At 37.4% G+C, this 12,199-nt stretch overlaps 1 protein-coding gene across 2 annotated transcripts in view; it reads left to right on the top strand.

Moving 5' to 3' along the window:
• AGL (amylo-alpha-1, 6-glucosidase, 4-alpha-glucanotransferase) overlaps positions 1-12,199 on the top strand; it is an 82,366-nt gene that overhangs the window by 19,650 nt on the left and 50,517 nt on the right. For both annotated transcript variants that reach the window (XM_012176992.4, XM_060412040.1), the window contains exons 6-11: positions 3,127-3,308; positions 3,467-3,578; positions 9,420-9,543; positions 10,193-10,295; positions 10,386-10,483; positions 11,145-11,284. In XM_012176992.4, the coding sequence (XP_012032382.2) occupies positions 3,127-3,308; positions 3,467-3,578; positions 9,420-9,543; positions 10,193-10,295; positions 10,386-10,483; positions 11,145-11,284 (759 nt within the window). The remainder of the gene's footprint in view (positions 1-3,126; positions 3,309-3,466; positions 3,579-9,419; positions 9,544-10,192; positions 10,296-10,385; positions 10,484-11,144; positions 11,285-12,199) is intronic.

Consider the following 12,199-nt stretch of genomic DNA (forward strand, 5'->3'; position numbering starts at 1 on the left):
AAGAGCAAGTGTCTTTTAATTTCATGGCTGCAGTCACCATCTGCAGTGATTTGGGAGCCCAAAAAAATAAAGTCTGACACTGTTTCCACTGTTTCCTCATCTATTTGCCATGCAGTGATGGGACCAGATGCCATGATCTTAGTTTTCTGAATGTTGAGCTTTAAACCAACTTTTTCACTCTCCTCTTTCGCTTTCATCAAAAGGCCCTTTTCTTCTTCTTCATTTTCTGCCAAAAGAGTGGTGTCATCTGCATATCTGAAGTTATTGATATTTCTCCCAGCAATCTTGATTCCAGCTTTTGCTTCATCCAGCCCAGCATTTCTCATGATGTACTCTGCATATAAGTTAAATAAGCAGGGTGACAATATACAGCCTTGATGTGTTAATAGCTTAATAGACTTGACAGCTTAATAGACTACCTCAGAGTAGTCTACACACTGTGGGGAAGTAGACTTCCCTAAAATATTCCAGACAAGCAACCAGAAAGACCTGGAGGGGGTAGGATCAGTATCCAGATTTTCTGTAATCATATTATCTAATTACCAATACCCAGCAAATAACTGAGACATGTAAAGAAACAGCAAAGTACAACCCTTACACAAGAAAAAAGCAGGCAATTGAAATCACCTTTGAGAAGTCCTAGATGTCCTACTTGAAACAGACTTTAAAGCAAGTATTATAAATGTATTTAGAGAACTAAAGGAAACCAACTTAAAGCTATAAAGGAGGATTTTATGATGATATCCCATAAAGAGAGAATATCATAAATAGGTTTAAAAAAATTTTAAAGAGCAAATGAGAATTCTGAAATTGAAAAGTAAATAACCAAACTGAAAAATTCAGTTGCACCTGTTCAGCAGTATACTTGAGTTGACAGGAGAAAGGATTAGTAAACAGTAACTATGCAATGTAAAGAACAGAAAGAAAAAAGATAAAAATGAACAGAACTTCAGTGCAATGTGGGACATGGAAATGTCAGAAGGAGAGGAAAGAATGGGAAAAATACTTGAAGAACTAATGACTGAAAACCTCTTAACCTTCAGCATCAGTTTACACATTCTAAGACTCAGGGATCTCCAAGAACCATAAACAAAAAAGAACCACACTCAGACACATCACAGTAAACGTTTTGAAAGCCAAAGACTTAAGGACTCTTGAAAGTAGTATCTTGAAGGAAGGTATTGTCAGAGTCAAAAATATATTCAAATATATGCTGTCCACATGCCACATACTTTAAATTCAAAGATACAAATAGTTTGACCATAAAAGGATGGAAAAAGATAAACCTGAACTGTTAGCTTGTAGTCCCTCTCTGACCACTGCTAAGATGGCTTAGCCTTGTGCACACACAAGGTCTTCCAGACTGCCAGAGGTGAATGTGGCTTGTTTTTAATGCCGGCTTCCTAGAACTCACCCCGGGTCAGGGTGTACTTCATTGTTCACTCAGTGTTTGGTTAGAGGTTGTATTTAAGTCCCTTTGCCAGTGACTTTCTGTCCTGTGTTGATGGGTGTGTATGTGGTTTGAGACACGTTGTGGTTTGACATTAGGCTTTCAAGTCTAATGTCCTTCTAGGACGCCCCTGAGTGGGTACAGCTTAGCACACGTATCCAGCCTTCCCAAACCCCGTAGTTGCCAGTGGTCCCAGTAGGGTTCTCCTCAGCAATCTCTTTCCCTGGTTCTCTCTATGAAATTTCTGGTCTTTCTAATGTTTTTCTTGTATCATGGAGCTATTAGCATTCTCTTAACTGCGCCTCATCAAGGTCTCTGTTATTTTCAACAGCATTAGGCACAGAGTTCTCCACTCACTCTGCCTAATAAATTCAGTCCTTTCAGACAGAGCTCTTCAACCTTATAGCCTGTCATGCCTCTTGAGCAGTACACCTGTGCCACTGTCCACTTTTCCTGGGGCAGCCATTCTGACTGTGTTCAGGCAGGAGGCATCAGTCTCTGATCTTGGTTGTCCCTCCCATGTGGACCCTCCTCCCTATGAGCAAGCTCCAGGTCTGCGGGGCAAGTAGAGCCCCAGTATTCTGGGCCCCCCACAGCTCAAGTAGGACAGTTACCCTACATGTTGGAATTTGGTAAAGGAAAAGAGTCAAGGTTTTCTCTGCCTGCAACCTGGAATAGAGCTTTTACAGCTGGGAGCTAGAGGGAGTGAGAAACAGGCAGCCTCTGCCTCCCAGAATGAAACTAACCCTAGACAAGGAGTCGGGAGGAGAGGGCATTGCCGTGTTGGCCACATCTGCCTGGAGTAGAGCACCTGGGGTAGAGCTTCGTAACACGTAGATGGTTGAGTGAATAAGGGGGCAGACTGCGGTGGGAAGAAGAGTGAGAGTGTGGGGAGAACGTAGAAGCAGTAGATGCAGGTTGTTTGGTCTTGATACTAATAGGCACTGCAGAACTTGGGAAAATAACTGTATTTAGATAAGGTGTGTGTTTGTATTCGTAGCTTTGGGGAGATACAAGCATATTTAAAGATCCAGAAGCAAGAATCTCACCTCCCTCTCCCTTCAGACAACAAAAGAATATATGTAGGGGGAAAATATAAACGACATTTTACATCCGAAAGATGGTTAAGAGGCAGAATCTAGAGCTAGATGGGGCCAAAGAAAGGTCTCTCACTTAGGAGACCAGAAGTAAGAAGGAGGAGCTTCAAGGGAGAGTGAATTTCAGGGGTTCTTTTCCTGCCCTACAACTGAACAGCCAGACACTGAGAAGCCTAAACCAGAGTTGAAGATGCAGGTAACTTTCTGCCATAAAGGGAATGAGGTCCTTTGGGTTTATAAGGAGCATTCCAAAGTATTGTTCTCCTAGGGACCATCAAGACAGGCAGAGGACAAGACCCTTCTTAACTCCCACCATAATAGTAAATATGTTATATGATGATATAATGAATCAGTGTTGATCCTATTTACTGTCAGTTAAAAACTCCAATCAGAAAAGAAAAATGTATGGTAAAATAGATGGTAGGATACCACAACCAAAAAGTTGTTTTCATACTACTACAGTATCATTATAAAATATTGATATCTAACATATAAGAAAATGAGTGATAGATGCTGATATTTTATTTCAGACCTCAGTCTAATTACATGATAATCCTTTATGTTTTCTTTTTCTTTAAGCTGCTAATAGTAGATGGCTCCAGGAACATCCAGAAAGCGCATATAACCTTGTGAATTCCCCACACTTAAAACCTGCCTGGGTCTTAGACAGAGCACTTTGGCACTTGTCCTGTGATGTTGCAGAAGGGAAGTACAAAGACAGAGGAGTACCTGCTTTGATCGAAAATGATCATCAAATGAATGTCAGTATGTATAGAGGAATACCACACTTTAGTACACAGTTTCTAAAATATAAATTAAATGTCTTTTTGAAGATCATTTAGAACCTGTCTTTTAAGGAGCTAAATAATACTTAGTAAAATGATTTTAAATATGTGTTCTAACTCTTAATATTTTTCAGTGCATTCGAAAAGTAATTTGGGAGGATATTTTTCCAAAGACTCAACTCTGGGAATTTTTCCAAGTAGACGTTCACAAAGCAGTCGAGCAATTTAGAGGACTTCTTACACAAGGTAAAGGTTATACACTAGAGTATTACTGTCAATTTTAAGAAATTTAGTATTACTCTTCTCTTAGTTAACACAGGATTAAATCTGTTATTATTATATGATATTTGTGTTGTTTTTGATGCTCTAACACTATGATTCTGGAGGCTATCTGTGAGTTAGCAGAGATCTTTAAAGGTCATGTCATTCAGTTCAATTCAGTCGCTCAGTTTTGTCCTACTCTTTGCGACCCCATGAACTGCAGCACCCCAGGCCTCCCTGTCCATCACCAATCTTCGGAGCCTACTGAAACTAATGTCCATCGAGTCAGTCATGCCATCCAACCATCTTGTCCTCTGTTGTCCCCTTCTTTTCCCACCTTCAATCTTTCCCAGCATCAGGGTCTTTTCCAGTGAGTCGATTCTTCGCATCAAGTGGCCAAAGTATTGGAGTTTCAGCTTCAGCATCAGACCTTCCAATGAATATTCAGGACTGATTTCCTTTAGGATGGACTAGCTGGATCTCCTTGCAGTCCAAGGGACTCTCAAGAGTCGTCTCCAACACCACAGTTCAAAAGCATCAATTCTTTCATAATATACAATTATTTCCCTTGGGGACTGCTTCTTATATTGATTCCTTAGCACAATGCTCAGAATACCATACAGCTCAATATTACATTTGTTAAATGAATGTTTAACATGGCAGGTAAATAGAACAGATTATTTCAGCTGCCAAAAACTCAAAACAGTCTTCAAAACTGAGAGATGTGATTGTCTTCTGATGGCTAATGTAGGAATCTTAACTGAGGTAGTTGATGGTACCTCAGTTAATGGTACCTACCATTAACACTGGGCTTCCCTGGCGGCATTAGTCGTAAAGATCCCGCCTGCCAGTGCAGGAGATGTAAGAGACATGGGTACCATCCCTGGGTCGGGAAGATCTCCTGGAGCAGGGCATGGTAACCCACTCCAGTATTGTTACCAGGAGAATCCCAAGGACAGAGGAGCCTGGCGGGCTGCATTCCATAGCGTCGCAAAAGGTCAGACATGACTGAAGCAACTTAGCATTCACATGTGCACCATTAAGACCACCTAATTACTAGTGAGACTGACTCAGATACTAGCCAGTAGCAAAGGTAAAGAAAAAAATCTCCAGTTAAGGACATAATTAACCTTAAGAAGTTAATCTCTGTGTCCCTAACAAAGTAGGATAGGAAAAACCATGCCAAAAGAGAAATTAGGATTTTTTAGGAAGCTAATTAGAGAAATTATAAAGAGTATATCTACAGTTAGTATAGGACAACCTAAGAGCAAGAATCTTTGAAGGCTCTCAAAATAAGAAATCCTCTTCCTTATCCAGAAAGTTGAGCTTGAGTAAGGCCCAGAAATACTGCCTTCAAAGTCAAAGTCCTTATGATTTGAGGCCCTGGAAGCTTCAGGCCAGGTTCACTCTTCCAGCTTTCACATTTGTGTAACATCTTAGTACCTGAATTTTTTATATTATCTTTCCTTCATGTTTTATCTTACTGAAGTGCCTCCATTTTCCCTTTCCTCTGATATTTATAAACTGTATTATTTGTTTACAATTAGGTATGCTCACAGTAAAGAAAAAAAGCCAAACAGTACAAATATATAATAAATGGAATGTGTAACTTCCTCTCCTCCAAAAGCTACTTACTAGAAGGAACTATTATTTAATAGTCTCCTGTTTCTTTTCAGACTCTTTTTTGAAATAAATTCCAATTTTATATAGTTAGCTACATATAAATTACATTCATAAGTTTTATATTTTTATCTATTTTATACACATAAATAAGACTGCAGTATACAGACTGCTTAACTTGTTCTTTTAGTTGACAACATGATCTTATTACAGCTAATTATTTCTTTGTAACTTCTAGATAGCAATACACCGCGTTAAAGTACTTGAATTCCTTTTAACCATTTTGGTAGATTATTTGTAGTTCATTTCTCATTCATTCATTTAATACATTTTTACTGAATCACTTATTATGTGCGAGGCACTGATCCAGGTAGGGGGATTCAGAGGTGAACATACCAAACCCTGGATTTAGAGGAATTTATATTCTTACAAGTGATACTACAGAAAATAAATTCTTGTGCATGTTAACTTTACTGGCTTTGTGACTATCAGTAGGACAGATTATTAGGCAGAATTCATGGGTCAAAGAGTATACAAATTTAATGATAAATCTGTAATAGATGTTGTCAAATTGCTTTTCAATACAAATTGTACTAGTTTATGTTATCACTAACTGTAACATCACCAACATTAGCTACCATTTAATCTTTGTCAATAGGCAAAATATTCATTACTTTTATTTCTTTGGTTATGAATGAAACATCTTTTCATGTGTTAATTAGCCATTTATAATTCTTCCATTAATTGCCTATTAATGTTCTTCCCCTATTTTTCTGTTGGGTTGCTCATCTTTTTCATATTGACTTATTATTACTGGTGGTTCCTTATTATAGTGGCCTCAGCTATATCCTCCTATTATGCTGTTGATCTTTTAATCCTTGTTGACGGGGGTTTTCTCTCCTCACTGTAACCAAATTTATTGATCTTTTCTTTTATGGCTTCTAATTTCACATTGTGCATAGACCTTCAAACAACATTCTGTTTTCTTCTGATAATTGTATTTGCAGTTTACTTTTAAATATTTAATAGACCTGGAATTTATATAAAGAAGATATTAACTTTATTTAATTTTAAAAAGTGATACTGGGTTGATATTCCATCCTTTTAAACTGGTTTGGGATACCACCATAATACTTCATAATGTATCATCATATACTGAATATTCATGGGCCTGTTATCTGTGCTATTCCACTGATCCATCTTTTACTCTAGCAGTACAAGAGACTTTTATAACATACACTGATTGTGTAGTTTTACATCTTTTTAAAATACTTCTTGGCATTTTTCATGTATGTTACTCTTCCAAATTAACCTCAGAAACTACATCTTTAAATCTATTTAATCTTTATCTTACTTTGTGCTTTTATAAGCCATTTCATTTAGAATAAGCCAGATATTAATTAATTAAAGTAAAATCAAACCCAGTGGAGGCAATCCTCCACTGATTTACTAGAAACAAGTCAGAATAAGAATGAAAACTCTCCCTACAAAGCATTTATTTACTTTTTTCATTTTTTATTATTATATGCTAGTTGGTGAAAAGGAAAAAATATAAAAACAAACTTGTCTGCTTCTTTCAGAGAAAGGCAAGTTATTAATAAGACTAACTTTTTAAAATAAAAAGCAATTTTTGAGGAAAAAGAACTCCTAAAGCTAGTGTCTTTGGTAGCACCTGAGAAGAAAATGTGTACCATCAACATCCTTAAGTAAATGTGTACCATCAACACTAGACCACTCAGGTATGAATGACCTAAATCAAATCCCTTATGATTACACAGTGGAAATGACAAATAGATTCAAGGGATTAAATCTGACAGACGGAGTACCTGAAGAACTATGGACGGAGGTTCGTAACATTGTACAGGAGATGGGGATCAAGACCATCCCCAAGAAAAAGATGTGCAAAATGGCAAAATGGTTGCCTGAGGAGGCCTTACAAATAGCTGAGAAAAGAAGAGAGGAGAAAAGGAAAGATATACCCATTTGAATGCAGAGTTCCAAAGAATAGCAAGGAGAGATAAGAAAGCCTTCCTCAGCAATCAATGCAAAGAAATAGAGGAAAACAATAGAATGGAAAAGACTAGAGATCTCTTGAAGAAAATCAGAGATACCAAAGGAACATTTCACACAAAGATGGGCACAATAAAGGACAGAATGGTATGGACCTAACAGAAGCAAAAGATATTAAGAAGAGGTGGCAAAAATACACAGAAGAATTATATAAAAATTACCCAGATAATGGAGTTGCAAAGAGTCAGACACGACTGAGCAACTGAACTGAACTGAACTGAAATGAACCATGATGGTGTGATCACTCACCTAGAGCCAGACATCCTGGAATGTGAAGTCAAGTGAGCCTTAGGAAGCATCACTACAAACAAATATAGTAGAGGTGATGAAATTCCAGTTAAGCTCTTTCAAAACCTAAAAGATGCTGTGAAAGTGCTGCACTCAATAGGCCAGCAAATCTGGAAAACTCAACAGTGGCTACAAGACTGGAAAAGCCCAGTTTTCATTCCAGTCCCAAAGAAAGGCAATGCCAAAGAATGCTCAAACTATCACACAATTGCACTCATCTCACATGCTAGTAAAGTAATGCTCAAAATTCTCCAAGCTAGGCTTCAACAGTATGTGAACCATGAATTTCCAGATGTTCAAGCTGGATTTAGGGAAAGCAAAGGAACCAGAGATCAAATTGCCAACATCCGCTGGATCATCGAAAAAGCAGGAGAGTTCCAGGAAAACATCTATTTCTGCTTTATTGCCTATGCCAAAGCTTTTGACTGTGTGGATCACAACAGACTTGTGAAAAATTCTTAAAGAGATGGGAATACCAGACCACCTGAGCTGCCTCTTGAGAAATCTGTATGCAGGCCAGGAAGCAACTTTAGAACTGGACATGGAACAACAGAGTGGTGCCAAATCAGGAAAGGAGTACATCAAGGCTGTATATTGTCACCCTGCTCATTTAACTTATATGCAGAGTACATCATGAGAAATGCTGGGCTAGATGAAGCACAAGCTGGAATCAAAATATCAGTAACCTAGGATATGCAGATGACACCACCCTTATGGCAGAAAGCAAAGAAGAACTAAAGAGCCTCTTGGTAAAAGTGAAAGAGGAGAGTGAAAAAGTTGGCTTAAAACTCAGCATTCAAAAAACATAGTATTCATGGCATCTGGTCCCATCACTTCATGGCAAATAGATGGGGAAACAGTAGAAACAGTGTCAGACTTTATTTTGGGGGGCTCCAAAATCACTGCAGATGGTTACTGCAGCCATGAAATTAAAAGATGCTTGCTCCTTGGAAGAAAAGTTATGACCAACCTAGACAGCATATTCAAAAGCAGAGACATTCCTTTGCCAACAAAGGTCCGTCCAGTCAATGCTATGGTTTTTCCAGTGGTCATGTATGGATGTGAGAGTTGGACTATAAAGAAAGCTGAGCGCCAAAGAATTGATGCTTTTGAACTGTGGTGTTGAAGAAGACTCTTGAGAGTCCCTTGGACTGCAAGGAGATCCAACCAGTCCATCCTAAAGGAGATCAGTCCTGAATATTCATTGGAAGGTCTGATACTGAAGCTGAAACTCCAATACTTTGCCCACCTGATACGAAGAACTGACTCATTAGAAAAGACCCTGATGCTGGGAAAGATTGAAGGCGGGAGGAGATGGGAACAACAGAGAATGAGATGGTTGGATGGCATCACTGACTCAATGGACATGAGTTTGAATAAGCTCTGGGAGCTGGTGATGGACAGGGAAGCCTGGGGTGCTGCAGTCCATGGGGTCACAAAGAGTCAGACACGACTGAGTGACTGAACGAAACATCTTTAGTGCCCTAAAAAATGTATAGAATATTTGAATACTAATTGAAGCAGAAAGATGGGACTGGGGTTGAACTGGTAGGAATTACTGTGTTTTTCTTCTACAGTGTTGTTTTTTTTTTTTTCCCCCAGTCAGCATCTCTCTCTCCTCTTTACCCAACGCCACCTCTCTCTCTTTTCTTCCGTGTGTGTGTGTGTGTGTGTGTGTGTTAGGTTTTTGCAGAAGGATACATAGGGAGGTAGGAAGGAATGCTTATGAAATAAATAGTTCTTTTATTTTCTAAGAAAAAAACAATAAACTAAAAATATGAAATAAGTAACAGTTACAATCTCCTTATACATATCTGCATTTAAGATATAATATTTTCTTTCTTTCAGAAAATAGGAAAACAACAAGGCCTGATCCAAATCACCACCTTAAGATAATTCAGGATCCTGAATACAGACGGCTTGGCTGTACTGTAGATATGAATGTTGCTCTAGCAACTTTCATACCACATGAGTATGTTTTATATGTTACTACATACTAAAGAACAATGTTGCTTGTAAACCTTTATGACTATTCTGATTACATTTATGGTATTATTTTTATGCTATTTGTTAACAGCGTGAATAGAAAATGAAATAGCTAGTAGGCTACTTTCCAGACTACCCCTGCATTATTTCTACCATCAGTTTGAATTTACACCTACAACGAGTCAATTGCATTTGTTCTAAAACTTACTTATAATATTAATAGCTGTATTTGCTGCTATACTTTTATAACTTAGTGATTTCCCTAGTGGTTCAGACGGTAAAGCGTCTGCCTACAATGCGGGAGACCCAGGTTCAATTCCTGGGTCAGGAAGATCCTCTGGAGAAGGAAATGGCAACCCACTCCAGTACTCCTGCCTGGAGAATCCCATGGACGGAGGAGCATGGTAGGCTACAGCCCATGGGGTTGCAAAGAGTTGGACGTGACTGAGCAACTTCACTCACTCACTACTTTCAACACATGACATTTCCCCTTTCGTGGTAAAAATGTATACAGCTGGAAAATTTCCTAAGTCTTAATTAAGGTCCTAAGTTTCTATGACCTGTATTAGAAAAATGTTTAATGTAGAGTTTGTAGAACCATTAAATAATGTTCGTGTTGCCTTATCTACTTCAAGCAATGGGCCAGCCGCAATTAATGAATGCTGCAATTGGTTCAGGAAGAGAATTGAGGAATTAAATTCAGAGAAGCATCAACTCGTGAACTATCATCAGGAACAGGTTTTACCTACTTCTTTTGAACTGCTGTTTTTCTTTGAGTTTTAATACTGTTTTTTGTTGTTGGTATTGACATAAGTTCATGTTTTCTAGGCAGTCAATTGCCTTTTGGGAAATGTGTTTTATGAACGACTAGCTGGCCATGGTCCTAAACTAGGACCTGTTACTAGAAAACATCCCTTGGTTACCAGGTATTCCATTTTAGTTTTCTTTTCATGAAAGGTTAAAAATTGAAAATTGTATTAAACTCTTCAAATTAACCTAAATTTGAATTTCCTTGAATGTGTGACCCAGTATGTTTCTTAAATTGAAATAGCAGTTTTGATCTGGTAACTAGGCTTAATATTAATTAATTTTGTTGGGCAAATCTTTAGTTAGAGAAACTATCATCAGTATGAACCAATTTATAATCATTTACATTCATGTTTCTGGAGGACTGCATACTTACTAGTAATTTCAGTGTTAAGCAAATTAAGCAAGTGTTTGGCTCCTTATAAGTAATGTACAGCAGAGATTAGGCAACTGAAGCATAGTAAAAACTTTTGCAAAATAATGTTAATACTTTAGTGATTTTCTTAGTCATTCTATGAGATTTTTTAAGTTATTACTTAGAATGTTAATCAGATATACTGAAATACTAACTCAATTTCTCAAATCCTACTAGATTTACTCAAAATTTCTGATGATTTTTTCACCTGTATTGAAGTTTCTTTCTTATTTCTTATAAATGGTGTCAACCTAATCTTATCTATTCTGTTCATTAGAGACAAAGTTTAATTTTAATGGTATTAATTCATATTTTCTCCAAGGAATTTCTCTTTATGGATTTCATACTTCATTGTATCTCCCTAGATATTTTACTTTCCCTTTTGAAGACATATCCCTCTCTGCAGAAGAATCAATGATTCATGTCCCAAATAAAGCTTGTTTTCTGATGGCGCATAACGGGTGGGTAATGGGAGATGATCCCCTTCGAAATTTTGCTGAACCAGGTATGTCATTTTTGTTAACTTCTCTATGGACAGGGAAATAGAAGTTCATGGCAAGCTCAGAATATAAATTGTTTGTTGATTTTGTTCCCCGAGTAGGCTAATGATTTTTAAATTGTTTCATTTGCGATGACAGAGGTGCATACAGCTTGAGAGAAGAGAAGGGACTGACAGAATGAGATTCAGCTTCTTTCTCCTTCTTTCCTTTTCTACCCCTATCTCCTCAAACAGAAGAGTTCTCACATATCTATTTGATATTATGGTTCTACAGAAGATTTTATCTGGGCAGCTCATTTGTACACAAATGTACTCATTTGCATCTTTAAAAAGCCATCTGAACCTGTATGATTACAACTGTTTACTGTAAGAGATATTTTTACTCATTAGCTAGGGAGTATTTAAGGTATTTGAATGACAGTTAAACTAGAAAACAGTTGTTTTTAGATTCCCTCTTACTTAATGCTAGCTTCTTTTTTCTTATAGCTGTTTCATTGCCAGGAATAATTTTGCAGGGGACCTATCGATATATTTATTTTTTAACATTTTAGAATCAGAAGCCTGTTTTTATGACATTAGATTTAATTCAGAAGTCTCATTAAAAAAAAAAATGTAGCTTTGCATTTAAGTATCTCTGCCCTCTCCTTTCCAACCATTCGAAGTGAAAAATGACACTCTGCTCTACACCATGGATTTAATGTAACATATTGCCAAAAATTGGTAGCAAGGTGGAGATGGAGCTTTAAATGGTTTTGGTATAGCTTTAAAGGCTCATGATATTACTATTACTGTTTTCCTTTAAGAAGCAATTTGAATTGTTACTATTAAGCACACATTTTTGGAAGAGACTATAAGGTACAGTTTTAGCAAAATAGGAGATCTAAATTACTATCAATTTTTAAAAACTGTATCCCATACCAT

This window comes from Ovis aries, chromosome 1, assembly GCF_016772045.2.
Source record: "Ovis aries strain OAR_USU_Benz2616 breed Rambouillet chromosome 1, ARS-UI_Ramb_v3.0, whole genome shotgun sequence".
NCBI classification, from domain to species: Eukaryota; Metazoa; Chordata; class Mammalia; order Artiodactyla; family Bovidae; genus Ovis; species Ovis aries.